Raw genomic sequence first — 27,171 nt, 5'->3', positions numbered from 1 at the left:
GCTTCTCGCGATACCTAGGACTTCGAGTGGCTAGTGAGCCTTGGTATATGGCCTTTCTGCCATTGTTCTTGCTATATACTATCCTGAATGGGCATCGCATGTGAAGTTCTTGCTTTCATTCAGACACGATGATCATGTAGAAAACTAATTCCAGCAAGCCTTCCATCAACATTACAATGCTTGCCGCACACGTTGGTGCCAACGCTGGGAAGCTGCCGGATTAATGTACAATCGGAATAGCGAAGCGAGAATCTCGCTGCAGGCCATCTAAGCCTATAGCTATATCAGGAAAAAGTTACAACAGAAAATAGGAATAGAAACAGAAATAGGGTATCCTTGGGCAGTTGCAGCTCGGTATGATATCGTGTCCTAATGAGATGGCGAGGGTAAGATGCCGGCTAACCCGCGCATGGATGGGGCGGCAGCTGGTGGCATTGATCATCTGTCTACGTTAGCACGATCCAACCCAGTGCAGATCATGTACATCTGCCACACAAAAGGTGGCTCACCGATAGCCTCCCCTTCGACTGCCTCTCCTTTCTCTGTACTCGTCATGCTCCTCGATAACTTCTACAACATCGTCGTTGGGCACTCTCCGTCTCTCCTCCACGATGATGCTCCTGGTCCTCTGTTGCGGCGGCGGTGGCTGTCTCCTCTCCTCCACAATGATGTGCGACCGCCCACTCGATTGCCTCGGGCTCCTGCTAACTTCGCGCATCTGTGCATGAGAGTTGCGCCGCGACCTGTTTCCATGTGAGTTGCGCCGCTTACGCACTACGATCTCTTCTTCGCCTGCCATTGTCGTTCTCGTACCGGCTCCGTTACTATTGGTGAGGGAGTAGAGTAGCCAGACGATGAGCAGGAAGCCTCCAACACTGCCTAGGACGATGCCGACTACCGTGCCAGGCTGGGGTCCGGAGAGGTTGTAGTAGGTGGGTATGATGCCCTGCTGCACGACCATCTGCTGTCGCTTGGCGATTGGTATTGTACGAGGCGCATCTTGTCTCATGGCTGCCACGTCAATGGCGGGCCCATGTGGTAGCAAGCTGTCACTGCCATAGGCGCGAGGCGCGACATTGCCTAGTTGTGCTATCGCATTGAGAAGCTCAGGCACTGCGGGCATTGTGAAGGTTGACGAGAAGCGACAGTATCACCAGGCTGCGCGCTGAGTGGCGACGAGATGGTGACTGTTTGGGGCGAGGAAGCCGCTATGGTCGCCGGGGGAAACAGCCGGTTTGTTGTTGACTCCGGGGATGCCGAGCGCGGTGGGGGACGTCCGCAACACCACAGTCGAGATGGAAGCGTGGCAGTATTACAGGATGCGATTTCCGTCCTCGATGCACGGGGAAAGGGGGGGAGAAGTGGAAAAGCAGGGCGGCGCAAGCGTGTCAGATTTGGCGCTGCTGTACTGGACGACGATACCATGATGCAATTAGCTCCTTCCCGAGGAAGAGGCTGGGCCATGACAGCAAGTAATGAGGGGGCTGTATCCTCGACACGTACATCAGCACAACGCGTCTATTGTCGTTTTAGCATTGCATGCTCGTACTGGCACCGTCTTTTTGCAATTCGTGCGTCTGACAGTCTGCCGCGGTACCACCGCGGGGAGGCGATTGTGCCTGGATCTGAATGCTCGGGCCTGAACAAGGCTTGACGCACATTAACTTCAAGTCTCACACGTCTTTGGGCGTCTACAATTCCCACCCTTGTTCACTGCTTATATTGAGTTCTTTCCTCCCTACGTCAGTGATTCAGATTTCTTTATTATCGAGTGTTCGCCAGCCTGTCGACGTTGCTCGAGTAGCAACCACACGTTTCGTTGTGCTTGCGTCCATCCCAGGGCCGTCCATCACAGGGCCATTGGAGGGCTTACCCAAGCTGTTAGGAGCGACGCCCTGTTCAGCAGCTCTGCAATGTCAGCAGTGACATGGCGGATCAAAAGTCGTGTAGGCTTCTGATATGGTGTATTGTAGATGGCTGGGTGACTAAGCTCGGTGGCGTCAACAAAGCAGAGATGTGTCTAGAGACTGCTCTGGCATTCACTTGCGCGTCTCGAGTGCAAGACGGTGTTTGTGACAGATGTGAATGCGCGTGATGACTTGAACAGGCTTGTTCGTGCCTCAGGCAGGCGCGGGTGGGTGCACGTACGCCAAGCAAATGTCTTGCTGAGGCAAGCGAACAGCCTTCCGCAGAACAATTCCCAAACATCGGCCACTCCACACTAGCACCACCCACACCGCCTCCTTCACGCGCATCGCATTCACACGTCTCACGGCCACCTTTGTCGAGACTCATACATAAAGCGCGACAAAGAAACGCGAAACGACGCGCCGGTCGCCACTCCCTTGTCCACGGCACTTTTCTCCCCACCGGTCCCTCTCACCCGCACTCAGACCAACTCCCTCGCCCTCCAAGCCAACAGCCACCATGGCTGACTTTTCTCCCGAGTCGCCTCTCGCAGCGCAGCTCCAGCAAGTCGTGCAGCCCAAGCTCGCCGAGAATGGATGGACGACGGGCGGCGACGACACGACGCTGTTCGAGTACATCCTCCTCATGCTAGCCAACGGCAAAGACCAGTCACAAGTCGCGGCGGAGTTGTCAAACGACCTGCTCGACCTGGGGCCTGAGAACACCGAGACACAGGAGTTTGCGCAATGGTTGTTTGGACAGATCGACTTGTTGCAGCGGCAAGCTGCTGGAGGGAACGCGCAGAGTGCGCCCTCGGCAGACCAGGCCATGGACGGCGGCGCTCCATCGTTTGTGCCTGGCGGGCAAGACACAGATATGGATGGTGTCTCAGAAGCACAAGAGGGCATGTACGTATTACTCGATCTGTTCATTAGCATGGCACAACTAACGCACTGCAGTCCTACAGGGCCAAAAGCCATGCGCAACGGCAGCGGCGCGCCATCCGCACGTGGTGGACCTCGCGGAGGACGCAACATGCTCAACCAAGTGAACAGGCAAATGAACCGCAACGACGACCCGCTACATCGTGTTCGTGGCGGCGGAGGCGTCGGCAGAAACAGTCGGGACCCCCCACGAGGCCCCCGTAGCCAAAACCTCGGTCGCGGAGTCGAGGCCATGGCGAACGGACGAGGCATGAACAGCGTTGGTAACATCAACGGCGCCCCTGGTCCCATGAACGGAATGAACGGCATGACCATGGGCGGGATGCCCGGAATGCCGATGGGAGGTCAGAACGGCGGCATGAACGGCGGCATGGGCCTGAACCAGCAGCAGCAGCTGGCGCTCATGCAGATGTACGAGCAGCAGGCCCAGATGATGCAGCAAATCTTCTCCGGCGCAACTCCCACGCCTTACGTCAACCCCAACTTCAACAGCAACAACAAGAACAGAGGCGGCCGAGGTGGCCGAGGCGGGCGTGGAGGACGCGGTGGCCAGCACCAGCAGGGCATGCACCAGTCCACCAAGTTCACGAAGAAGGAGGGCCAAGACGATGCTATGACCGACGGCCCCACAGGCGAGAAGGGCGATGGCATGGAAGTCGAGAACACACGGTCTGAACCTTCAGCCACCATGTGCAAGTTCAACCTCCGATGCTCCAACCCCGACTGCCACTTTGTGCACCAGTCGCCGGCAGCGCCTCCCGGTGCCCCAGTGGACATGGACAGCACGTGCGAGTTTGGAGCTGCTTGCAAAAACAAAAAGTGCGCAGGAAAACACCCTTCGCCGGCGCAGCGACAGAAGTTCCAATCGGAGCAGGAGTGTGCTTTCTGGCCCAACTGCCGTGATCCGGCCAACTGTCCGTACAAGCACCCTTCAGCACCGCCATGCCGCAACGGTGCCGACTGCACAACGCCAGACTGCAAGTTTTCGCACAGCTCGGTCATGTGCAAGTTCAACCCGTGCTTGAACCCTCGCTGCCAGTACAAGCACAACCCGGGCCAGAAGAAGAACAACACCAACGTGTGGGTTGCGCCCAAGGAGGGCGAGCATGTAAGCGAGAGGAAGTTTATCGATGAGAACCGCGAGGAGGAGCTCATCATCCCTGGTCAGGAGGGACAGAATGGCCAAAATGGCTCCAACCAGGCGACGGAGAGCATGGAACAGGATGTAACATTATAGATAGGGCGGGCTGTTACAGCACAAGATAGTGAGAGATGTGAAAATGATACCATTGGGGGTGGATGGGGATGGCTGCATAGCAGCAGCAGCAGCAGCAGCAGCAGCAGCAGCAGCAGCAAAAGAGCACATGTACTATAGTTCTGGATAGGGGAGACGAGACGAGGTGTTGCGTGGCAGCTCGCAGGCGTCGGGAACAGAGTTTGGTTTCAGTGGCCATTGGGCTGCTTTGTGTCTCTTTACAGACGACTTGCCCTGCGTAAACGTGACCTGAACCGTAAGACTGGAAACGTGAGTGGAAACCCAAGACTCGAAAGTGGAGGCTAAGCTCGGTGTGTCTGTGATGACATGGTGCATACGGAGTAGGGCTGAAGCTCGGACGGCTTCGCGAGCGAACTTCACGTCCACGACGGCTGCGCGTGGCCTGCCAGCAATTGAGATTGAGCCTCGGACCGCGCCTGCCACCGCTCCCCACCACCGGCAATGCTTGTCAGACGACATGTGCCGCGCCTCGAGTCGACGTTGAGGGCCCGCACCTACGCCCACGTTCCCCCTCACGCCCACGCCCACGCCCACGCCCACGCCCGCGCCCACGCCTACGCTTTACGCCCGCTGCTGGCCTCGCAATGCACACGCCCGCGCTTCTCGTCCACCTCGACTGCCCACCCTGAGCGCATTGCCGTGCTGGGCGGCGGCATTGCAGGCCTCTCCAGCGCCTACTTTGCGTCCAAGGAGTTCCCCAACAGCAACATCACCGTCTACGAAAGCGGACCAGACACGGGCGGCTGGATCAGGTCCAAGAAGGTCGAGGTGCCCGGCGGCCATGTGCTATTCGAGTCGGGGCCGCGAACACTGCGCAATGCCACACCCACGGCGCATCTGGTGAGTGGGGGGAGGCAGTTACAGAGCACGGAGCTCGGCTGATGGATGCAGATGCAAGAGCTGGGCCTCATCGACGACATGATATTCACCAAACGCACAGAGGCCGGCGCCAAGAACCGCTTCATCTACTACCCGGATCGCCTTAACCGCCTGCCCTCAGAAGCTCCCGGCATTGGCGAGCTCTTCTCGCTATGGCGCAGCGGCATCCTCGACGGCTCCCTGGGCATGGTCAAGGAGCCTCTGCAGCCCAAGCGCTCCGTCTCTCTCAGCGACGAGACGGTTGGCTCGTTCCTCGAACGTCGCATCGACAAGAGGATCGCCAACAACATCATATCCGCTGTCTTCCACGGCATCTACGCCGGCGACATCTGGCAGCTCAGCGCAAAGACGCTGCTCTCCATGGCCTGGCAGCTCGAGGGCAAGTACGGCACCGCGCTGGGTGGCTTCTTCCGCATGCAGTCCGAGCAGCAAAACTCGCACCAGCAGGTCATCGCACATCCGTACGACGTCGAGGTGGCCAGGGCGCTCAACAGCGACATCGACATCAGCTTGGAGCTCGCAAAAAACCTCAAGGAGGCCAGCATGTTTAGCTTCAAGAACGGTCTGCAGACACTCGTCAAGGGCCTACAGGACGCCATGGAGAAGACGGGCAACATCGAGATCAAAGTCAACAGCCCTGTGGCCTCGTTCAAGATGGCAGAAGGCCAGGAGCAGAAAGTTGAGATCATCGCAGGCGTACGTCTACAAGCCCTTCGCTTCACTTCCCGATAAACCCCCCAATAACCTTCCACTGTCCACTCACGACCCTTCAACTAACCGTCCGCTGATCACTAACTGACTACCCACAGTCTGACGCCAACAAAACCATCGAAAACTACGACGTCGTCATCTCGACCCTACGCAACGCCTCGCTCACACCATACGTCACCGTCATGACCGTCAACCTCTACTACGACAACCCCAACCTTCTCTCCGTCGAGGGCTTTGGCTACCTCATTCCTCAATCCGTTCCCTTCGAGCAGAACCCCGAGCGTGCGCTCGGCGTCATCTTCGACAACAGCGCTCTCAAGGGCCAGGACACCGCTCCCGGCACCAAGCTCACAGTCATGATGGGTGGTCACTGGTGGAACGGCTTCGAAGGGTATCCAGACGAGGAAGAGGGTCTTGAGATGGCGAGGGCCGTGGTTGAAAGGCACCTTGGTATCAAGGACACACCGATTGCTCATCATGTTAACCTTAGCAAGGATTGCATTCCGCAGTATACAGTAGGCTACGAAGATCGTCTCAAGGAGTTTGCTGCCTCTCTTCAGGACGAGTTCAAGGGCCGCTTACGAGTCGTAGGAAACCAATTCAATGGTGTGGGCGTCAATGACTGCATCACCGGCGCATGGAATATTGCGAGGGGTTTGCGGGGTGATGGGTGGAAGAGCAGGAGTTGCGGACTGGACAGAGTGCTGGATAGCAGGCCGTGGGTTGTATTAAATGCGTGCGACATGGCATACAAGAAAAGGGACAACTCGAAGTCGGACCCTTTCAAGTCGTAACATGTAGTAAATAGAAAGTCTAGAATGTAAAAGTATCAAGCTAAGGGTAGGATGTTTGCTGGTGTGTGTACGTAGTGTGGTATTCGCAAACCTGGCCCATGGTACCAGAAGAACTTGTTTTCAAACGCTTTCCAACCTGCTAACACTGCATCACAAAGTCTGTCAAACTGTACTTTACCATTTTTTTCATGAGCCAAATATTTTTACCGCCATATTGTTACCTACAACGCCCAGCATGGCATCTCTCGGACCGGTCGACCAGCCAAATACTGGCTCTGGCGACTTCTTCCGCCTGCTAGGAGAATTTCGAAACCAGATCTACGGACTCGTTCTTACACTGCCAAATTAACTCAACTGCATTCTCGAAAACGGCGTGACGCGACTCTTCGTCGAGCAAGTCCAAACAAGCGACGCCGTCTGACCAGACAGGAGATGGTCTCCCCAGCACCATCAAACTGCACACCTACCAACAGCAGCGCGGTATACCAACAAGCCAACCAGCTCAAATACGTCAACCGACAACTCCACAACGAGATCAAAGCCCTCGCTCTCCACTACAACAAGCTCTCATTCCACATCCTCCACTCCACCCGCTCCCCCCTCTGCCTCTGCGCGCTTCCTCTCCGCCTGCGCAACAAAACACCACGCGCAGATAAGCCCCCTCAACCTCTCGCTCCCAGCAGACAACGCAGCAGCTCTCAGCGCAAGACCGCACCGCAGCCAAGGTCCTCGACACTCTCGCCCTCCCCAACCCCATTCCCGTTCTCGGAATTCACTTCCCCGTTCGAGTATTCGGCCCGCACTCCATGGCCCGCGGGCTCCTCGCTTCGCTGTACTTGCGCGCTGATCGGGGGGTTGTGGAACGCTGCTCTGCTCATCCACGCGTGCGCAGACTGCTGCTGAGGATGTTTGAGGCGCGGCTTGAGGGCGAGTATCCGCAGCAGAAGGAACACCAGGTTGGTGCCGGCGGAGGAGGAGGAGGTTTCTGATGATGGGGGGGTTTAGGGCTGCGTGTGCGAGATCGGGCTTCGCGGGGGCGTTGCTGGGGTCGGTGCAGGGTGGAATGGATCGAGGCGTAGGTTGAGTTGGTTTAGGCGGTGATTTGTGCATGGGTTTTGATTTTTCTTTCTTTCTTTATTTTTTTCTTTCTTTCTTGCCCGCTTTCGTTGGAAGTGGATTGGAGGACTTGCAGCTTCGGTGGTTGATCATTTCCTTGTTTCCGCTCATACCAACCATATCTTCCTCCGCTTCTCATGTTCGATCGAGATCTCGTCACAGGGGTCGAAGTTACATGCTTCGAAATGCAATCTGGATTCAAGCTTATTTGTCTTCACCAGCGAATACGCACCTTTGGCTCTGACGAACACACTTGTCGGACGCGGCGTCAAGGCGACGGTATAAGTCGCAAACGCTTCTAAGAGTGAATGATACTATTGAATGTGCAATCGCCATGATCAAAACACCGTACGAGCATATCCGAGAATGCAAACTGGAGATCCGTCAAGTTTGTTGTCTCTCAGCCCAAACATCATGTCCGGTTTACCGACTCGGATTGGGTGAGATTATTTCACTGAAGATAAACCTACCGCTGATAATGCTGCGGTCGTGCATCGTGGTGTCTTTACGTCTCTTACTGCGCCCGATCAACAAACGTTCTTTTCTATGCGCCAAAACCGGGATTGCTAACCAGTTTGGCGTTGAAGAATCGTGCGTTTGGCCAGGCTAGATGGTTATTCTGGATTGATGGACAGGGTTTTTTTGGGTCTCGTGGGTGGTGCAGCATGGTATAAGGCAGTAACGTGGTCAATAGACGGTGTTTTGTTGTACGCTCCTATACACCTCACACATATTTCTCTCTTCGAATGGATATTCACGTTCTGAGTCACTCGGAAGCTCAGCATCGGCCTCACCTGTTTCTGGAACTTAATTTTTTTGCCCGCTGCACAGTGAGCGATCTTGCAGCTTTGTTATAAAGGAACGAGACTGTTGCGGCAGGGATTGTTTCGTCGTTTTCTTTGTGTTGTCAGGTCCTACAAAGTATAGGGGTCTTTTCCCGATCATTGTGCGTGTACTTCTCCACTGTGTTCGCCGCACGCATAGTCTTTTCTGCGAGATCCCTCGCTCAGTTGAACCTTCACTCCAATTCATGCCAGTTCATTCCGCTTGTGAGTGTTTGCTTGTTTGCTTGGTCCGACTTTGCACCCGTTAGAGACTGATTTACATCTTCGCACTCTCCTGGATCCTCCTGACTGCAACGCTCCTACAGCTCAAAATCTCTCAACTTGGCAACGTCGCTCCATCATAATAAGCCTCTCACTTCGAAAAATCAACACGGTACTGCTATCGATATGACGCACATGCTTGTGCTCCTGGCGAGCACTATCTTCTTCACCACACTCGCTACTACCGTTGCCGCAATGTCTGTCACCTACGATATCAGCTATAGCACGGCCTCTGCCCTCACTTTGGATGTTGTCGTCTTCCGACTGCTTGAACTGTTTTCACTCTTTGTCCGCGGCTTTTTCGACTTCCTCCAACATAACCTTCTCATGCCTCGATGGGCCTTCTTCATGCTGGTGATCGCCTTCGTCTTGCGCTCTGCACCCCCGCACGTGGTCGGAAAACTAGGTGATGCACTTGTTGCTCCTACAAAGTCGTTCGTACATATATTGCGGCTTTACCTTGATCATCGACAAGAGGCCAATACCACTATCATTACGCTGCAAAAGCGAGTAGCAGATCTCGAGGAAGGAGCCATACTGTCAGAGAAACTCAAGCGTAATATGATCAAGCGCGAAATCTTTGATTCTACGCTCGCGTTCTACGATGGAATGATCGCTGAGCTCCAGATGAATACCACCAGGCTTGAGTGCCGACTCAAAACCTCCAGAAACGCCAACATTGCTCTCCAGAAGGATTACGACGCCGCTTTATACAAAAACACCCTTCTCAGAAGTGTCTGTAACGCCAAGAAGCAACGAGCCAACGAAGCATCGCACAAGGCTGAGATGGTTCGGATGAACCAGGTCGTCGTTGATTGCACCACCCAGATCATCGAGCTTGAGTCAAAAATATCGTCTTTGAAGACTCGGCACAGCAACGAGGGGCGGGACCGACTGGCATATCATAAGGCACAGCGTGAGTTCCAGGGGCTACTCAACGCTAGAGATATCACGATAGACCTCCGTAACGCAAACATCAACTCTTTGGAAATCGAGGTACAATCCAAGAACACCACCATCCACCAGCTCGAAAAACAAGTGATTATGTTCAACAACCTGAAAAAACTCCTCCTGTGTTTGGTTGAGACGGGCGATCAGCGCCAACAGATTGCCGTCGTCATCTGCGTAGCTTACTTTCTGAGCTGCGGCATTGACGTTACTGAGCTTGGTATCGATCCTCTCCAGCTTCAGACGTATTCCGACTGGGCCACCATGGTTATTAATAATTGCCCCAGTCCACTGGCTCCTACCGAAGGCCTTCGCCTGAAAGGCATTCGGTATACATTGTCTCGGTCGTTCGTTCGAGATGGACAGACGTTTGCAGCCAACAAACTATTCTTTAATCAGCCCCTTTCCTCTTCGCAGCCGCATTGGAGTCCTCCACAGCACATCGACATGGACGTTGCAAGCCCAATTTTTGGTTTGAATGGACTTGGAAACGCTTCTGGGCAGCGCTCAACCTCATCAGCTGATTTCGATAACTATACGCATCATTCGACAGAGCGTGATACTCGCAGGGTAACCTCTTCGGAGCCCGTTCCAGCTCTGAGTGAATCCAAGACCACCTCTCTCGCCGCTTCTCAGCAGCCGTCAACCCCATCTGATGTAGACAACTCCACGATCCACTCAACGCAACCCGACATTCCAGCGACGGCCTCCACGCCTTTGTTCGTCTTCACTCCGTCCCCCAACACCGATCCTTCCAATCCCACGGGCGCGCCCATCAGCGATTCCAACCCCGCCGCGAGCGTAGGGCTCACCGACGCATTCCAAGCAGGCAAAGCGCCGGGAACTTTCGGCACTGCTGCCTCTACCTCCAGCCTCGAGGATCGCACCAGCTCCACGCCTTCGCGCAGTTCTGCATCGAATTCAAAATCTGCTCTTGGCTCCGGCACTGGCTGCGTTGATGCTTCTCGTGTTTCACAGCAAAAGAAGAAGAAAAGTGCTGTCCCATTAAAACTCAGCGACCCCTTGGCCAACCTCGGCGCAAAGCTTGGTGGTAAATCTAAGAAACGACACTAGTGACGGCGGGCCGAACGCGTGTGGTTCTCTACAGCTCGAGAGTGAAGTGCTGTGTGCGTTTCGGGATCCCGTGTTTCTTCTCTTCCCTTGACCTTGAAAGACAGCCGGTTGCTTATATAGCGGCGCTTCTCTTCCGTGTTTTTTTTTTCGGAGCACAGCGGAAGCGAGACAGCGCGAAGTGGCTGTGATCAATGTACACTTCTCAGAAGGAGCTGAAGCGTAGGCTCAAGGCTGTGTCAAGTGTGCGGAACGCTTAGAACAATGTCCTTTGCCGATTCTAACCGTGCTGGGTCTCTCATGACGGGCAGGGCTGGGGTAACGGTGCTGGATAGGTTTGATGATCCGCAACAGTTTGGACCTCGTCTTCTGGTCTTTTGTTGGAACGGACGAACAGCGCTGGATTAGTACATTTTTTTTTTTGGTTTTCTCACGCAGATACCCAATCAGTGCATTCCTTGAATTCCATCAGAATTGCTTCGTCACCATGAGAATTTCCTGACCTCGTGAAACTTTTGCTTCCCATTTCACAATTCAGCAGGATGATTGTGGAGATTGTGTTGGAAGAATGAATTCATACAGTATTACTACTCCGCCATGCAATGCCGCTAAATTAAAAGGAAATCATACATCTCCATTCCCGCACAGCACCACGAACGCATTCAGTTCATAACCTAAACCTGATTCTCCTGGCGCTCAGCAGGCTCGAGGACACCACCGCGCTGTCCAGCCTGCTCAGCCTTGCTCCAGCTCCTGCCACCAGGGCCCATCTGCAGACGGTCCGTGTCGACCAGACCGTCTCTCTGGAGCGAGCTCGAGTCCCACTTGGCAGAGGTGATGGGGTTGACGTGGAGCATGTACATTGTGTCGATCTCCTCGAGGGAGCGGTCCTTTGTCTCGATCATGAAGAAGTAGACGACCCAGAAGAGCAGGAAACAACTCACGCCGAAGACGAGACCGTAGAGGTAGTCAATCCTGTCGGTGACGAGGGTTGAGACGAACGAGATGATGAAGTTGAACAGCCAGTTGGACGCGGTTGCCAGAGCCATGCAGGTTGCGCGGTAGCGGGCAGGGTACAGCTCGCCGACAATAGCCCAGACGAGAGGACCCCAGGTGGTGGCGAAAGCGGCGATGAACAAGCAGGTGAAGACAATCATGACGTTGCCGGCTGTGGCGGTAGGGGTGGTCACGCCGTCGATGCTGGTGGCGACGAAGTGGCCGACGAGCGAGTAGACGAACAGGCACATGAACATCCATGCAGCACCGCACATCATGGCCGTGCGACGTCCGACATTCTCAACAACCCAGAGACCGAAGATAGTGGCGACCACGTTGACGGTACCGAGAATGATGGAGGTGACATAGGGGTTCTTCAGGCCAGTAGCCGAGAAGATGGTGGTTCCGTAGTAGAAGAAGTAGTTAGCGCCAGTAAGCTGCTGACCAGCCTGAAGGACCATGCCCAGCAGGGTGCGGTACAACATGCGGGGACCAGTGAATATCTCGTGCCATGGGTGCTCGCCGCCAGCAGACTCAGCCTGGAGCTTCTCCTCAATCTCGCGGATCTCGTTGTCGATGAAGGCGCTGTGAGGGTCAACACCGTTGAGACGGGCCATGTTCATGCGAGCCTCCTCAGTACGGCCCATGCGGTAGGCGTAACGGGGGGACTCGGGCAGAAGGAGGATGGTGGAACCCAGGATGATGGCCCAAAGAGCGGACAGACCGTTGGGAATGCGCCACTGAGCATCGTTGGTGTAGTCCTTGGATGTGCCGTAGTTGACCATGTAAGCGGTCCAGATACCGAGGGTGATGAGCAGCTGATATGAACTGACCGTAGCGCCACGGATACGCTTGGGAATCGACTCGGACTGGTACATAGGGACGACAGTGGACAAGGCTCCGATACCGATACCAGCAGTGAAACGACCCATGGCGAATTGGACCCAGGAACGCTCGCTAGTGATTTCGATAATCACACCGATGATGTAGAAGAAAGCGGAACCGGAGATGACCAGACGACGACCGAAGGTATCAGCGAGGGGAGCCGAGCATAAGCAACCGAAGAGAGTACCAATGCTGTTGGAATGTTAGACGAGTCGATGGCTTCAGCTCGATGAACAAACTTACCAGAGGAGACCGACGATGGTACCCTGGCGGATAGCAGAGAATTCGCCGTTGTCGCCGAATCTCTCGAGGAAGTCGGGCATCTGGAGAAAACCAGAGATCTGTCCGGACTCGTAACCGAACATGAAGCCACCAATACTGGCAGTTGCTCCAAGGATCACTGCGACAGCAGGGACACGGCCCTTGGGCTCGATCTCAGCTCCATCCCTGGTCGGGGAGACTGTCCTCGCGGGAGTCTCAGCAGGAGTCGAAGTCTCAGGAGTTCCCTTCTCAGCCACCTCCTCGGTGGTCTTTTTGCTGAAGAGACCCATGATGAAGCGTGTGGTAGGACGTAGAGTCCTGTATTAAAAGTATAAAGTACTAGAACTGCAAAGTACAGGCAAAGACTGTGACTTTTGCAGACAGCGCAAATCGTTGGAGGAGTTGATGGGGAGAAACTGGAGAAGGAAGCTGGAATGCGGGTTTTGAGGAGAACTTATGTTGTGTGATGGCGTGGAGACTGTTTCCTGGTCTGCTGAGTGGAGCCCCGCTGTCAATTTCAACCTTGCACTTGGGGCTTCAATTTTATCTTGGCGTTGTGACTCGATCAAGTAATCCCACGAACAATGGGGCTGTATGATGTAATTCCATGCTGGTTGTTGTCGAAGCTCGCGCTCACGGACGCTCGAAGGCCGGCTGCTTGGCCGGTAAACAAATTCGCCTCAACTCGTGATCGGGCAATACATGGGAAAGTCGGCAGCACGAGCACAATTGTGCGTGATACGCCCCACGCTTTCCAATGAATGGAGACCCATGGGCACAGTTCCCCTGGAAAAATCCTCTCCAGATACACTGCATCGCAGTGGAGTCACCCACGAATGCGGGTGGTGGGAGGGGCCAGCAGCGTGAGAACCTGCGGTACGGTGATCGGAAGATATTGTTGAGGTGCGCCCATCATCCCACGTTTGTGTCTCCCAACAGGTCGAATCTCACGGTGGAGTGACTTGGCAGTGGTTGGCTGCGAGCGCCGATCTTCGCCGAGAAACCGTAGCTTAGTGCCCGCAGAGCCTCATTCCTGGTTCTGAGGTTGCATCACTAGTGGTCAGCAGCTCGTGCAGGGAACAACGGTGTGCCGAGGATGCTAAAGAAAATTCTTCGCAGTTTCGAAAAAGAGGGCCATGGTGGAGTAGCAGCTGCTAGTTTTGCATGCAATCTCTGCCGTCGGGACGAACTCGGATTTTGTCAACAACCGAAGTGGAACCGGATGACGATGTTGAGTTCGCTTCGTACGATGGGGTGACGGCCTCACAGAGCCGGAGGGCATGTGGTGGGACTGTCTCGCCAGTGCTTCTCACTTTGTTAGCGGGGGATATGCGCTGCATAAGAGGAGCCATAAGTATGGGGACAAATGCGGGATCGACCTACCATCATGTTCAATCTACTGCTCGTCCGAGTCTGGCAGCGTGCCTTTTCACTACGAGCCACAGTAGTTTGCGGCGGAGAGCCCACGCAGATACTGCAGCCTGCGACATGCCAGGTAACTTGCGGATTCTGCAACAGGTCAGAAACCTGTGCTGCCCCATGGGGGTCCGGGCCTCTTATACTTGTGCTCCGGACTGCATTACTCCGGACTGTGGAGGGTGGGAGCCCCAGATGAAGGGGTCTTCCACCAATGAGAGGTTGACATGACCAAGAGGTGACAGTTTGGGAACCTACTCCTATAACCATCCACGGAACGTGGTCCATGACCTGGCGGTTGGGTTACCGAGATCAGCATAGCTTAGTCGCACAATCGGAAGACACATGAACTCATCGGAGGCCCGAGACGAAAGACCTGGCTAACATCCAGCCACGATTTTTGCTTGAACGAGCATAGACAATCTAAACGCGACGATACAGAGATTAACCTCCCTCAAACCCAAAAACAGTGACCAGGTAATGGTTCTATAAAGCAGACTATCTGGCGAAGCTGCTTCATGAGTATTCATTTCGGCGCGGAGCAATGCGGAGGAGTGTGGAGAAGCCTGAGCGCTTGGGCGTGGAGGTGTCGCGCAAGAACCACGCTAGTCCGTGTTTGTCACGATGTCACGTTGCTCTAGACGAAAAGAAGTGGTATACGAACAAAAAAAGAACATGTGCTTCAGTACGGTAACTACAGAACAACAATATTGACAGAACCCTCGCACCCTGCCCTAGGTCCACCAGCTTCTCACTACATCCTCCTATGAATGGAAAGAACGGCACAGCTTGATTGCAGCCAAGAATATGGTTGTGGGTCGTCGTTGCACATTCTCGTTACCACAACGCTTGCGATCCTTCAAGATGCGGATATCATGCGGACAATACAGGAAACGATACCTTTCTTGGTGCCAGGCGAAGCCTCTCCCAGAGACGGTGGTACATGTCGTCAGGAAAGACGTCTCTTGACTCGCTAGTCTCAGAAACCTAACTGTCGTTGGCAGAGCGCAGTGCAGAACTCAAACGGAAGCTGGTATCAAGCCAGTGAACGCTCTGCTTGAACTGCTTACTCTAGGAGTTGCAATTCCTCAACTAGGCGATGACGAAAGGCAGGATTTGGTCTGCAAAAGTCGTGCTCACAGCTAATTTAACGAATCTTGATCTGTGCGTGGTTTTGACATCGACCCTTGGTCTTCTCCACAGTCGAACAATGCGCATGACGACGGATGAGAAAACAATTCTTGCGGCGGCCCAACAATCAGTCATGAGCGGATGTGATTGAATGCCATCAGGTCTTCAAATCCGTAGTCTGCTTAAGAACACTACGTGTTTGGTGAAGCACTTGGCTTCATGTGGTACGATCGTATAGTACATGCGCTTCTCCAGCAATCGCAGTCTTGACGCGGAGGCCATTGAAATCAGTTTGGTGATTCCTCGATCAGGCCTGGAATGTCACACAAGCCACGAACACTCCGTCCGGTCAGTTTGAGGTTCGCGTGGATTCTATCTTTGATTGGTTTGTCTCCTGACGAAGGTGACCTCGATCACAACCACTTCTCCGTGTAATGAAGGTCTTCGGAGCTTGTTCTTGCCGATGCTGTAGGTCGTCGATCGTGTATTCGTATGTCGTGAAGATGCTAATCGTAACTCCCAAACATGCCCCGTCCTATCCAAGAGTCCGGATCTAAGACGCCTCTGCAAGACGCCGACGCTATAAATCATCAAATGCCACCCCAAAATCTTCATATACGCTCAAGCATGCAGTACCCAGATGCATCACCGATAGCCCCTCATGTCGACTACATCCCTCTCTCTGATCAGCAGGCTTCCCTCCCTGGGGGGCGCTGGCAGAGATAGCCTTCTTTTGTCCACAACCACCGTCTCTCTCAAATCGACCTCACGCTCCAACTCCTCAACCTCATGGTACGTGCCCACGTGCTTGACCAGGCTCTCCACGTTGCGACAAATCGCATCCACGTCCCTATTCTTACTACAAATCACACACGCATACTCGCCATCGGGTGTGTGGCACTTGACCGCAAACCGTTGCCCAAGACAAAATTCCCGCGTCTCCATTATGTCGGTCTCGTACCCCTTCTCGATGATGGTGAGGGGTGTGCGTTTCCCTATCATCCAGAAATCCTCGCCCGTGACATCGAGCCGGATCCCACAGGCGGGGCACTCGCAGCTACCGCCAGGTGCCATGGAGGCAGCGAGAGGCTTGTTGGGTACATATTGCAGATCTAGGCTGTAGCGGCAAAAGAGCTGGTCCGATGCGTCGACCAGGCTTGTCGAGGAGCGCTTTGGCGGGGCGGCGATGGAGCGTTGTGGGGAAGGAGAGCGGTTCGAGCTGTGGGAAGAGAGGCGCTGCTGTTGATCTTGGAGTGCCCTGAGAGAGCCCTCGCGGGCCGAGTTCGAGGCGGCTACCAGCTTGGCCATGTCAGAGCGGGTGAGCTGGCGATCGTTGTAGAGAGCGTCTTGGAGAACGGTTATGACAGTCTGTTGGAGGGCGATGATTTGCGCTTGCAATTGGTTCTCGGTTATGGCTGAGGTCTGTCAGTACTGGCTCTGTCTGGCTGACGAGAGATGAGAATGAATGACATACCGTCTCCTCTTGCAAAGCGGTTGCCCATCTTGCCGTACATGTCGTCGTACATTCTCTGGATCATCATGCCGTTCTTCTCAAAGCTTTCGCCAACATCATCGCGGTAGCCACCCCCTCTTCCACCACCTCCACCACCACCACCCCCGCCGCGCCCGCCGCCGCCACTTCGCAGACGGTCGATCTCCTCCTGCCTCTCCTGACCTTTCTTCTGCGCCGCCTCAAACTGCTCGCGCAGTTGCTTGATCTCGCCGTCCTGTTTGCTGTCTGTCTGCTTCTGTTTGTGCGCTTCTCTACGATCATGGACACGTTCCCAGAGTCCCATGGACGCCGTGAAGGTGCCCACAAGGGTCGAGGCCAGCGTGGCGCAGATGAAGGTTTTCTGAAAACCGGGGTAAGCGTCGACCGTTGGTGGCATTATCTTAGGCAGCAAGTCTGCCCCGGCTTGGCCTTTACCTTTAGGTTCTTTTCTTCGATCCATGATGCGTAGTTCATGGCCACAGAGACTGTGGTGCTGAGTTACGACGAAAGATATAAACGCGACGAGGTGGCGCGGGAAGAGACAGCAGTACCGACGGCGGGGTACCTGAGGATCGAAGGGGTACGGGTATATGCAAAAAGATGATGAAGACAACGCGCGCCTAGAAATAATGACTCGCGTTCAAATGCACCTACACGTAGGGCGGTTACACTGACAAAACGTGGGATGCTATGACTGGAGAAGAAGAAGGAAGCATGTGCAGTTCACGACAGATGACGCTCACGCTCCTGGGCGCACGACCCTCGGTTGGTCGCGTGGTCCTCATGATGAAGGATCGCCGCTCGGGAAAAAGATGGCGTTTGATCGATTGCTTACGCTGACCGCAACTTCGACCGAGAGGTGTGGACATGCAGGATTGTTGCGAGATTTACTCAAACACTCCTCATTTTTTCATCTGTACAGGATGTGCGCAGAATTGAATGCCTGAATCTGGGCACCGAGATAGCTCTAGCCCGGTGATTTACCCCTCATTTACCCCTTGTAGGCTTCTTTTCGACCCCATCCGAACCCAGCTGCGAATAGAGTGCTGATATAAGCGTGTTGACTCTCTGGCCAAACTCGGATGTCTGGATCATATCCAACGTTCAGTTGCAAGCTGCCAGTAGACAGCAAGTGCGGCGACGTCATGGTTTAGCTTCTTTAAGACTAGTGATGCGGGTACGAGTGTGGTAATGCCCAGCCTCCGCATATTCCCACCTCTCATGAGTGAATGGTTCGATTGTTCAGTGTTCACCATGTCTGACGATGAAGAGGATTTGCGAGACTAGGGGAAGGAATATGTTTAGCCGAGAGGGCCGTCAGTCTGTTTGACGCTGCTTCAGCTCTTGGCACTTCCGTAGCCTCGAGATCGAGCGACAGCTCATGTTGGTTGGTTCGAGAACATTGACAGTGAGAATTGCAAGCAGAGCGAGTCGGAGATTAGTAGTGGAAGCCTTATATCCACAATCCATGCCATCCGTGTGGGTAAGCTAGACATGCACAAACACGGTGTTCCTTATCAAAGGTGATTGATATACATGACTCGTTTTTTTTGGTGTAGATGGAAGGAGGCGCACGTACGACAGGACGTAGGGGGTTGGTACCCTTAGTTACCTCATATCTATGCGCCTGGAGCATTGGACTAAGGCGACTAGAAGCTACGCTGATGAAGCTGCTACCCTAGCGACTATCACAGCGTCGATCGACTGATCAGTGATGATATGCGGAGAGAGATACCTATCAATACCGTAATCTTGCGACGAGGCTGAGGTATCAACGAATGGTGGGGTAACCATGACGAATCTCGCATAGCGGAGGATAACCCCACTATCGCGTCCATGTATCGCAGGCGACGGAGCTGTGTGAGTAGCGTGTGGTTGCGTGACAGATTGCTAGTCACTGCATTCTTCTCTGCTCATCATCTTGCTGTTGGTGTGTTGGTTTTTCGTGCAAAGACACTGTCTAGTGAGTCTTGAACGGTAAAAGCAGCGCGTACACGTGGGAAGCTTCACGCATCAAGCTTCATCATGGCAGACATCAAGAAGGAAGGACGGGGCATCCGCATCGCAATAGACGTAAGCACGACCATCCAGCGTAGACAGCAAGCGGCCAACTGACGGCTCAGCGCGGGGGCACCTTCACAGACTGCGTGGGCAACCCCGGGTCAGGCAAGATGGAGGACGACGTCGTCATCAAGCTGCTATCGGTCGACCCAGCCAACTACGACGATGCGCCGCTCGAAGGCATCCGCCGCCTGCTTGAGCGCTTCACAGGCGCCGAGATCCCGCGCGGGCAGCCCCTCGACACGACCAAGATCGAGAGTATCCGCATGGGCACCACCGTGGCCACCAACGCCCTGCTGGAGCGCAAGGGCGAGGCCATGGCCATGGTGGTGACGAAAGGCTTCAAGGACTGCCTGGAAATTGGCAACCAGAGTCGCCCTAACATCTTTGCCCTCGACATCCGGAAGCCCGAGGTGCTGTACAAACAAGTCGTGGAGATCGACGAGCGCGTGACGCTGGAGGACTACGCTGAAGACCCCGAGCGCAACAACACAGACGCCAAGAGCATCGAAGAGGCAGGCGCACACGCTGAGCTCGTCAAGGGTCTTTCAGGTGAGACGGTGCGCATATTGCAGCGGCCGCAGGAGGATGCCATCAGAAAGCAGTTGCAGGACGTCTATGACAGCGGCATCAAGAGCATCGCCGTGTGCCTGATGCATGGCTACACCTATCCTCACCATGAGGCACTGGTCGGCAGGATCGCCAAGGACATTGGCTTTGAGCACGTCAGTCTGAGTCACGCCCTGATGCCCATGATCAAGCTTGTGCCTAGAGCGACCTCAGCCTGCGCAGACGCCTACCTCACTCCTGCCATCCGGAAATACATCGACGGCTTCTCCAAGGGCTTTGAGGGTGGTCTTGGCTCAGAAAGCGTCAAACGTGAAGAGGGCGCCAAGGGTGCACGCTGCGAATTCATGCAGTCGGATGGCGGCCTCGTAGACGTTGACATCTTTTCTGGTCTGAAGGCTATTCTGTCTGGTCCTGCTGGCGGGGTCGTCGGCTATGCGCTGACCTCGTACGATCCAGAAACCAAAACACCCGTTATCGGCTTCGACATGGGTGGCACGAGTACCGACGTGAGCAGATACGGCGCGGGACGCTACGATCATGTCTTCGAGACCACGACCGCCGGTGTCACCATCCAATCACCCCAACTTGACATCAATACCGTCGCAGCTGGCGGCGGCTCACGATTGTTCTGGAAGAATGGCTTGTTCGTCGTTGGCCCTGAGTCTGCCAGTGCTCACCCAGGTCCTGCATGCTACCGCAAGGGCGGACCGCTGACCATCACTGACGCAAACTTGTTTCTGGGCCGCTTGCTGCCAGACTTCTTTCCCAAGATATTTGGCAAGAACGAGGACGAGGGCCTCGATGCACAGGCAAGTGAGAAGCTGTTCCAGGAGCTGGCTGCGCAGATCAACAAGGAGGTAGCCGGAGACAACAAGGACAAGGAGATGTCGCTCGACGACATCGCGAATGGGTTCATCAAGATCGCCAACGAGACCATGACGCGACCGATCCGCAGTCTTACCGAAGCACGGGGCCACGACACCTCGAAACACAGACTAGCGACTTTTGGTGGAGCTGGTGGACAGCATGCTGTTGCTATCGCTGAAGCGCTCGGCGTATCACAGATTCTCGTCCACAGATACTCCTCGGTATTATCAGCGTATGGCATGGCCCTCGCAGACGTAGTAGACGAGAGACAGGAACCAGAGTCAAAGGTATGGTCGGACGGAAATGACGTGCGACAATACTTACAGAAGAAAATGGATGACTTGAAATCGAAATCCAGGACAGTTCTAGAAGCTCAGGGTTTTGACGAACAGAGTATCCACTTCGAAGAATATCTCAACCTACGTTACCGTGGTACCGAATCTGCTCTCATGATCATCAAGCCCACTGGAGAGGAAGCACAGAAGGAGTACAACGGGGACGACTGGGCGTTTGGTCAAGCCTTCATCAAGCAGCATGAACAAGAGTTTGGCTTTACTCTACCGGACCGTGACATCATCGTCGACGATGTACGCGCCCGAGGAATTGGAAAAACTTTTGAAGGTCTCGAGAAAACTGTCGATCAGCAACTCAAGGAGATCAAGCCTAAGGACTTATCCAACGATGAGAAGAGGTACGACACGCGCAACGTCTTCTTCGAGGGCGGGCGACGAGAAACTTCTGTCTACAAGCTCGAAGACCTCGAAGTCGGTGACCGTATTAGAGGTCCGGCAATCATTGCAGATGGAACTCAGACCATTGTTGTAACTCCTGGCGCGTCAGCGTTAGTCATCCACACACATGTCGTGATCAACATCGGCGAGAGTGACGGTAGTGAGAAGGAAATCAGCACGAAAGAAGTCGACCCAATCCTGCTGAGTATCTTCGCCCACAGGTTCATGGCTATTGCAGAACAGATGGGTCGCGCTTTACAGAAAACAAGTGTGTCGACAAACGTCAAAGAGCGCCTCGATTACTCTTGCGCACTGTTCGACGCTGAGGGCGGACTTGTGGCTAACGGTAAGTTGTTCCGCAATCAAGGCAAGAACTTTACTGATGTCCTGCAGCACCCCACCTGCCCGTACATCTCGGCAGCATGTCCACTTGCGTTCGAAAACAAGCCGCCATTTGGAAGGGTAAGTTGAAGAAGGGCGATGTCCTTGTCTCAAACCACCCAATGTTTGGCGGTACGCATTTGCCAGACATCACCGTCATCACTCCAGCATTCAGCGGCGACAACATCATATTCTACGTCGCCTCTCGAGCCCATCACGCCGATATTGGTGGTATCTTACCCGGCTCGATGCCTCCCTCGTCGAAAGAGCTGTACCAGGAAGGCGCCGCGATCAAGAGCGAAAAGCTCGTCTCGGAAGGACACTTCAACGAGAAGCGAATCATCGAGCTGCTCTCAGAAGAGCCCGCCCAGTACCCTGGCTGCTCTGGCACCCGTTGTCTTAGCGACAACCTCAATGATTTGAAAGCTCAGATCGCTGCCAATCAAAAGGGCATCAACCTGATCAACACTTTGATGTCCGACTATGGCGAGCAGGTTGTCAAGTTCTACATGATGAACATCCAGGCTAATGCTGAGTCATCCGTGCGACAGCTTCTGAAAGAGGTGTACAAGCGGTTCGAAGGCCAGGACCTCTCCGCGGAAGAGTTCATGGACGACGGCTCCCCCATCAGACTGAAAGTGACCATCGATCCTGACAAGGGCGAAGCTGTCTTCGATTTTAGCGGTACAGGTCCCGAAGTCTATGGCAACATCAACGCCCCCGAGGCTGTCACTTACAGTGCAATCATCTATTGTCTGCGCTGCTTGATCAGCGAGGACATTCCCTTAAACCAAGGCTGCTTGAAACCAATCCACGTCCTCATCCCCAAGAAGTCTTTCTTGTCGCCGTCTGATAACGCAGCAGTCGTAGGAGGCAACGTTTTGACCTCTCAGCGTGTCACAGACGTAGTTCTCAAAGCTTTCAAAGCCTGTGCGGCCTCTCAAGGAGATACGAACAACTTGACGTTCGGCTTCGGCGGTCTTTCAGAAGGTGAAGACGGAGGGCCGCGCAAAGAAACCAAGGGGTTCGGCTACTACGAGACCATTGCTGGAGGCTCTGGTGCAGGACCGACTTGGAATGGTACCAACGGCGTTCACACGCACATGACCAACACACGTATTACAGATTCCGAAGTTTTCGAACGACGTTACCCTGTCTTGTTGCGCGAATTCTCGCTGCGGCAAGGTAGTGCAGGGAAGGGCATGCACATTGGTGGCGAAGGAGTCATTAGGGATATCGAATTCCGCATTCCGGTGCAGGTTTCGATTCTCAGCGAACGAAGAGTGTACCATCCCTATGGCATGGAAGGAGGTGGCGAAGCCGCTTGTGGACTGAACATCTGGGCGCGTAAAGTCAACAGGAAGAACGTCGACAAGAACAGCGACTCTAAGAAACAGACAGAAGACAGCGATGCGAGGACCGCTGGCCTTGGTGAGGTCAATGGCAAGGACGCCGATACAGAAGACGTCGAGTATAGGTTCATCAATCTTGGCGCAAAAAACACGGCAAGCATGCAGCCTGGGGAGCGGATCATCATCCATACGCCGGGTGGTGGTGGGTGGGGAGCGGAAGGGGAGACGAGCCGGGTTGAGGACAAGAAGGATCCAAAGGCGGGCTGGCGGGGAGGTAGCGTAGCCGAGAGACAGGCTGCAGGGGAAGCATCTGCATAGATGGTAGAGCTACGTACGAGAGCTGGTATACTCCGAATTCACAACTCCCAGTTTTGTTCACACTGCAATCGGGCACGCACTCATCGATGGTGCTAACATTTGCATTCGACCTTGCTTCCGCTTCAGAGTCGAGGAGCGATGGATCTATCATCAACTACCGACCTCGCCGTCAGTTTTCCTCAACGTCTTAAACTCCTCACTTCGATAGAAATCCAACATCTCGCGCCACGTTCCCTCCCACTCGTCCTTCATCCACCCTCTCTCCGCGGCCCATATCTTCTCATGCACCACTCTCAACCGCTTATGCTCTTCCTCGTTGGGGAAAAACGCGCCATACTCTCTATCCAACAAGCCCGGCGGATAGGCGGAGTTGATACCAAACTGCCAGTTCAGAAAAGCCTGCTCCGCCATCTTGACATTGTACTTGTCGAACTTCAAGTAATTCTGCAAGAGGCGCTGGTGCAGTTTGGAGTTGGGGGTGAAGACCATGCTCCCGACATTGACATTAGCATCGAAGACGGAATGCGGATCCGCAGGCACACCAGCGAAGATGTAGGGCTCGCAGACGGGCTCGCGGGCGGGCATGAGGAAGTCGTCGAGCTGCAGTTTGGATTCGATGCAGGACCCCGGCTTCGTCTTGTCGAACATTGCGTCGATGGGCGCGATGGGGAAGGCGTCGGCGTCGAGGAACAGCACGCGCGAGAAGTCGGTCGCGTTCCACATGTGCAGCTTCGCGAATAGGTCTTTCCAGCGCTCGAGCACGTCTGGGTCTGCGGGGTTCCATGGTAGCGGGGCGAGCTCGCGGACGATGGCGCCGGCGCCGGCGAGAAGGCGGCGTTGGGAGGGAGAGACGAAATCGCCGACGAAGACGATGAATGGGTGCTTTGATGTCTTGGAGCGGGGTGACCAGAGGATGCGGTAAATTAAGGAGTGAATGGCTAGATAGTAGGGGTCTTTGATGGATGGATTCCGAGATGCCATGAATGTGGCATAGGCGTAGGTTCCGTCGCCATCGGGAATGTAATTATGGGGTTTGTAACCACCAAGGCTGTTGAATATGTCGACAGGTAAGTCAATGTTAAGATCCTTTTGAAAGTCAATGTCAATTAGTGGTGGTGGAGTGCCGGGGCTCTCAGTCGTTGGCGACGGTATGTCACCCGAGGCCGGTACGCTCGGTGCGTTTCTTGAGGGTGGTATGTCTGATGTCGGCGGGAGGTTTCCCGATCCTGGTGCATCGTGCGACAATGGTTCGAGTCTAGATCTGTCGCCCTCGTGACTTGAGTCTGGTTTGGGTAAGTCTTGTGCTTGCTGAACATCTGACGAGATTTCGGTGCGTAATTTACCCGGCCCTGCATTCAGTGGTGAAAATCCGTGTTGCGTGAAGAAGTACACGAGTGCCAAAAGGAGAACGGTCGCTACGAGAATGTGTCGTTGTCGCTTCATGAGGTTGTGCAGCCTGCAGCTTTCGTGTGAGCATCGAAACGTACCGAAGCTATGTACGTTTGATGCGCTCCACGGGAGAACCGTCGCAATACAGTCTGCGTCAAAGTCACAGTCGGTGAAGGTGTTGTCCAGGGTTTGTGGGGTTGAGCTAGGGAAACGGCCTAGAAGACAGAGTGATCGGCGACATGTGAGTTCTCGCCTTGTGGAATCCACGACTGCAGGCAACACCCAGACCACGGCGGAAAGGCCCACGGCGGAAAGACCCACGGGGTTTGATCGTGATCAGGACGGGTCAAGACAGACTCGAGTGTACCAGAACGGGCGCAACTCCGAGGGTGAGGCTTTTGGGGCGTCGATCGCCGCTAGTGGCGCAAGGGCCCGTTACCCCGCATACAGCAAATCCATGTTTCTGTCAGTTCATGGGGACAGTAGCGCCGGAGCCAAGGCCCTATGCAGCAAACCAATAGACTCCTGCGAGAGACATCACTCGAATTGTTGAGCAGCCTCGCCGTGATGCTGCAGCGCCAGCCGCCCCCAAAGCTCCGAGGCACATGTGAACACATGTGAATGGGCGGCACGCGAGCAATGCATGGAGGTCAGGCACAGGTGGGAGTTTGGGCTGACTTGGCACTGTAAATGATAATGATGTCATTGAGAGTGAAGAGAATTGGTCCGCTGCCTCGATTTCATCGCTTTGGTGAGAGCGCCTGCGGTGCCAGGGCTTGCTTGTAAAGCCAGTTGGAAACCTTCACGCTTGGCTCGTCGAAAAGCTTGGTCACAACCTCCGCGACGTAAAGTGTGACCGGCAGGTTGATGAGCTGCACAGCCCAGAACGCCAGCTCGAAGCCCATGGGTCCGTTCATGGCCAGTGGGAGTACATCAACCCATTGGGGAATGTTCTTATGTCCGCTCTTCTTGAATCCCACGGCGGCGTACAGTCGATCGGCCAGTACAAAGATAACTGTGCCGTGAACCAGATAAAGAGCAAAAGAGATGCGACCAAGATACTGACAGAATCGCGTCTCGAAAAAGCGCTTGAGCCATGGTAGTCGAGGAATAGACGCGACAGTAAGAATGGCAGCCCAACTGAGATAAAACCACTTCACATCCCAGACAGCCTGCGGCCTGAATTTGTAAAGCCACTTCCAGCCTGGCGAGGAAGCAAGCAAGTCGCGGTTCCCGTCGGGGCTTTCACATGACGGTACACCGCCAAGGTACATGGCGACGAGAAACAGGTGAAAGAAAATGAACTCCTTGAACCCTTCAAGCTTGGCAAGGATACGCGGCTCTTCGTCGTCGAGGGCCAGTAGGTCGAGATCACACAACAGCATGCCACCCATAAACAGGGCGCCATACCAACCGTCGACGACGTACAAGAAGTAGAAGATGAGTGCAACTTCACACCATAGTCTGGCGTTCCTCGTGCATCTGGAAAGAGCAGATATCACTGTGTACACAATGATTGAACCTTTGAATTCTGTATGCACTGTCAATAAACGAGCTTCATACGAGTAACGCGAACGTACCAATAGGAATCGACCACAGATGGCCGTTGTAGTTTTTTGTAAATTCAACATTCTCTCCGGTCAGGAACACAAAACTGAAGTTTTTGAAAGAGAAGTACCACGTCTTGAACTCTTCGCTCCATGAGCTCCTGCGTTCGCCAAAGTCGACCCACACGTCGGTCCAGTGTCGGATCATCATCCATGAGATGGAAAATCCCATGACGGGAAGGTAGAGTCGCAGCCACCGACGGAAGAGCGCAGAGCCAACGCCATCAGCTGATCCCATGTGCTGGCTTTTCTGAATCAACCCTAAGGATTTGACAGAGAGCACGTAGCCGGAGATGACGAAGAATATGGCCACCGCAAAGTGCCCACCGGAAAAGAAATGTCGGATGAAAGGTAGGGCTGCGAAGTAATGCCGGCCTTGATAACCAAAGGAGTTTTCGAACACCGAGTTTCCATGGATGTCGTGCGACCAAAGCTGGTTGTGATGAAGGTATACTATGAATGCAGCAAAGCCTCGTAATCCATCGAGCCAGGCTGTACGTCGCAACGGTTTCTTTGGGTTGCCTGGCCGTGGGGAGAGGAATTCCGGGCGAACAACATCGAGACTCCACCGCGTCGCTCGTACTGGTCTCCAGGATGCGCTGTCTGATTGAACGCCTTCCAAACGGTCCAGTGGTCCTTCAATGGTTGTTGGCATAGTTGGATGTTGATGAGTTTCCGTCTGTAGAGTTTGCTTCCAAGGAGAGCGTAACTTCTGATGAGTAGTTCAAGGCACAGCGTTTTTCGGAATTGGTGTATGCTCATCCTGCTCGAAGCAGCACCGCATTGGCGCATTCACAGCGCTAGACAGTTTGGGAACTTCAGTGCGACAACTCTTGTACCTATGACGGGGCGAGCAATGGACTAGTTCCAACCAAATAATCGGGCATTCAGTGCGGTGTATCGCAACAGTGCCAATTCCAGAATTGGAAAACATAGCCGGCCAATGAGCGCTGAGAAATGC

At 54.3% G+C, this 27,171-nt stretch overlaps 10 protein-coding genes across 12 annotated transcripts, besides 5 other annotated features; 5 read left to right on the top strand and 5 right to left on the bottom strand.

Annotated features, from left to right (window-relative positions):
• Positions 1 to 438: 438 nt before the first annotated feature.
• On the bottom strand, positions 439 to 1,123 carry EKO05_0001117 (uncharacterized protein; the record flags this gene model as incomplete). The annotated part of the gene is made up of 2 exons (XM_038944892.2): positions 439 to 442; positions 510 to 1,123. The coding sequence occupies 2 exons, from the start codon at positions 1,121 to 1,123 to the stop codon at positions 439 to 441; spliced, it is 618 nt and encodes a 205-aa protein (XP_038801880.1).
• Positions 1,124 to 2,427: 1,304 nt separating this feature from the next.
• Positions 2,428 to 4,089, top strand: EKO05_0001116 (uncharacterized protein; the record flags this gene model as incomplete). The annotated part of the gene is made up of 2 exons (XM_038937385.1): positions 2,428 to 2,816; positions 2,868 to 4,089. The coding sequence occupies 2 exons, from the start codon at positions 2,428 to 2,430 to the stop codon at positions 4,087 to 4,089; spliced, it is 1,611 nt and encodes a 536-aa protein (XP_038801879.1).
• Positions 3,327 to 3,358: a tandem repeat.
• Positions 4,090 to 4,167: 78 nt separating the features above from the next.
• Positions 4,168 to 4,207: a tandem repeat.
• A 362-nt stretch (positions 4,208 to 4,569) lies between these two features.
• EKO05_0001115 (uncharacterized protein) lies at positions 4,570 to 6,512 on the top strand (the record flags this gene model as incomplete). The annotated part of the gene is made up of 3 exons (XM_038937098.1): positions 4,570 to 4,968; positions 5,020 to 5,703; positions 5,817 to 6,512. The coding sequence occupies 3 exons, from the start codon at positions 4,570 to 4,572 to the stop codon at positions 6,510 to 6,512; spliced, it is 1,779 nt and encodes a 592-aa protein (XP_038801878.1).
• Positions 4,642 to 4,688: a tandem repeat.
• A 432-nt stretch (positions 6,513 to 6,944) lies between the features above and the next one.
• Positions 6,945 to 7,501, top strand: EKO05_0001114 (uncharacterized protein; the record flags this gene model as incomplete). Its single annotated transcript, XM_059635584.1, has 2 exons — positions 6,945 to 7,300; positions 7,405 to 7,501. The coding sequence occupies 2 exons, from the start codon at positions 6,945 to 6,947 to the stop codon at positions 7,499 to 7,501; spliced, it is 453 nt and encodes a 150-aa protein (XP_059491567.1).
• Positions 7,502 to 8,860: 1,359 nt separating this feature from the next.
• EKO05_0001113 (uncharacterized protein) lies at positions 8,861 to 10,756 on the top strand (the record flags this gene model as incomplete). The annotated part of the gene is made up of 1 exon (XM_038944890.1): positions 8,861 to 10,756. The coding sequence occupies one exon, from the start codon at positions 8,861 to 8,863 to the stop codon at positions 10,754 to 10,756; it is 1,896 nt and encodes a 631-aa protein (XP_038801876.1).
• A 671-nt stretch (positions 10,757 to 11,427) lies between these two features.
• Positions 11,428 to 13,185, bottom strand: EKO05_0001112 (hexose transporter hxt5; the record flags this gene model as incomplete). Its single annotated transcript, XM_038937622.1, has 2 exons — positions 11,428 to 12,826; positions 12,878 to 13,185. The coding sequence occupies 2 exons, from the start codon at positions 13,183 to 13,185 to the stop codon at positions 11,428 to 11,430; spliced, it is 1,707 nt and encodes a 568-aa protein (XP_038801875.1).
• Positions 13,186 to 16,087: 2,902 nt separating this feature from the next.
• On the bottom strand, positions 16,088 to 17,408 carry EKO05_0001111 (uncharacterized protein; the record flags this gene model as incomplete). 2 transcript variants are annotated; one of them, XM_059635583.1, is made up of 3 exons in its annotated part: positions 16,088 to 16,857; positions 16,917 to 17,295; positions 17,370 to 17,408. In XM_059635583.1, the coding sequence occupies 3 exons, from the start codon at positions 17,406 to 17,408 to the stop codon at positions 16,088 to 16,090; spliced, it is 1,188 nt and encodes a 395-aa protein (XP_059491566.1). The 2 variants fall into 2 exon arrangements, with proteins under 2 accessions (XP_059491566.1, XP_038801874.2); XM_038937220.2 differs by having other exon boundaries at positions 16,917 to 17,408.
• Positions 17,024 to 17,081: a tandem repeat.
• Positions 17,170 to 17,198: a tandem repeat.
• A 1,551-nt stretch (positions 17,409 to 18,959) lies between the features above and the next one.
• On the top strand, positions 18,960 to 23,214 carry EKO05_0001110 (5-oxoprolinase (ATP-hydrolyzing); the record flags this gene model as incomplete). Its single annotated transcript, XM_038937472.1, has 3 exons — positions 18,960 to 19,007; positions 19,058 to 21,509; positions 21,557 to 23,214. The coding sequence occupies 3 exons, from the start codon at positions 18,960 to 18,962 to the stop codon at positions 23,212 to 23,214; spliced, it is 4,158 nt and encodes a 1,385-aa protein (XP_038801873.1).
• A 150-nt stretch (positions 23,215 to 23,364) lies between these two features.
• On the bottom strand, positions 23,365 to 24,657 carry EKO05_0001109 (uncharacterized protein; the record flags this gene model as incomplete). 2 transcript variants are annotated; one of them, XM_059635582.1, is made up of 2 exons in its annotated part: positions 23,365 to 24,497; positions 24,558 to 24,657. In XM_059635582.1, 2 exons carry the CDS (start codon positions 24,655 to 24,657, stop codon positions 23,365 to 23,367), a joined length of 1,233 nt encoding a protein of 410 aa, XP_059491565.1. The 2 variants fall into 2 exon arrangements, with proteins under 2 accessions (XP_059491565.1, XP_038801872.1); XM_038944889.1 differs by having other exon boundaries at positions 23,365 to 24,657.
• A 686-nt stretch (positions 24,658 to 25,343) lies between these two features.
• EKO05_0001108 (uncharacterized protein) lies at positions 25,344 to 26,865 on the bottom strand (the record flags this gene model as incomplete). Its single annotated transcript, XM_038937615.1, has 2 exons — positions 25,344 to 26,134; positions 26,184 to 26,865. The coding sequence occupies 2 exons, from the start codon at positions 26,863 to 26,865 to the stop codon at positions 25,344 to 25,346; spliced, it is 1,473 nt and encodes a 490-aa protein (XP_038801871.1).
• Positions 26,866 to 27,171: the final 306 nt, after the last annotated feature.

This window comes from Ascochyta rabiei, chromosome 2 (genome assembly GCF_004011695.2).
Source record: "Ascochyta rabiei chromosome 2, complete sequence".
Taxonomy (NCBI): domain Eukaryota; kingdom Fungi; phylum Ascomycota; class Dothideomycetes; order Pleosporales; family Didymellaceae; genus Ascochyta; species Ascochyta rabiei.
Note: the sequence above shows the minus strand (reverse complement) of the source record. Positions and strands in the feature narration are given on the sequence as shown.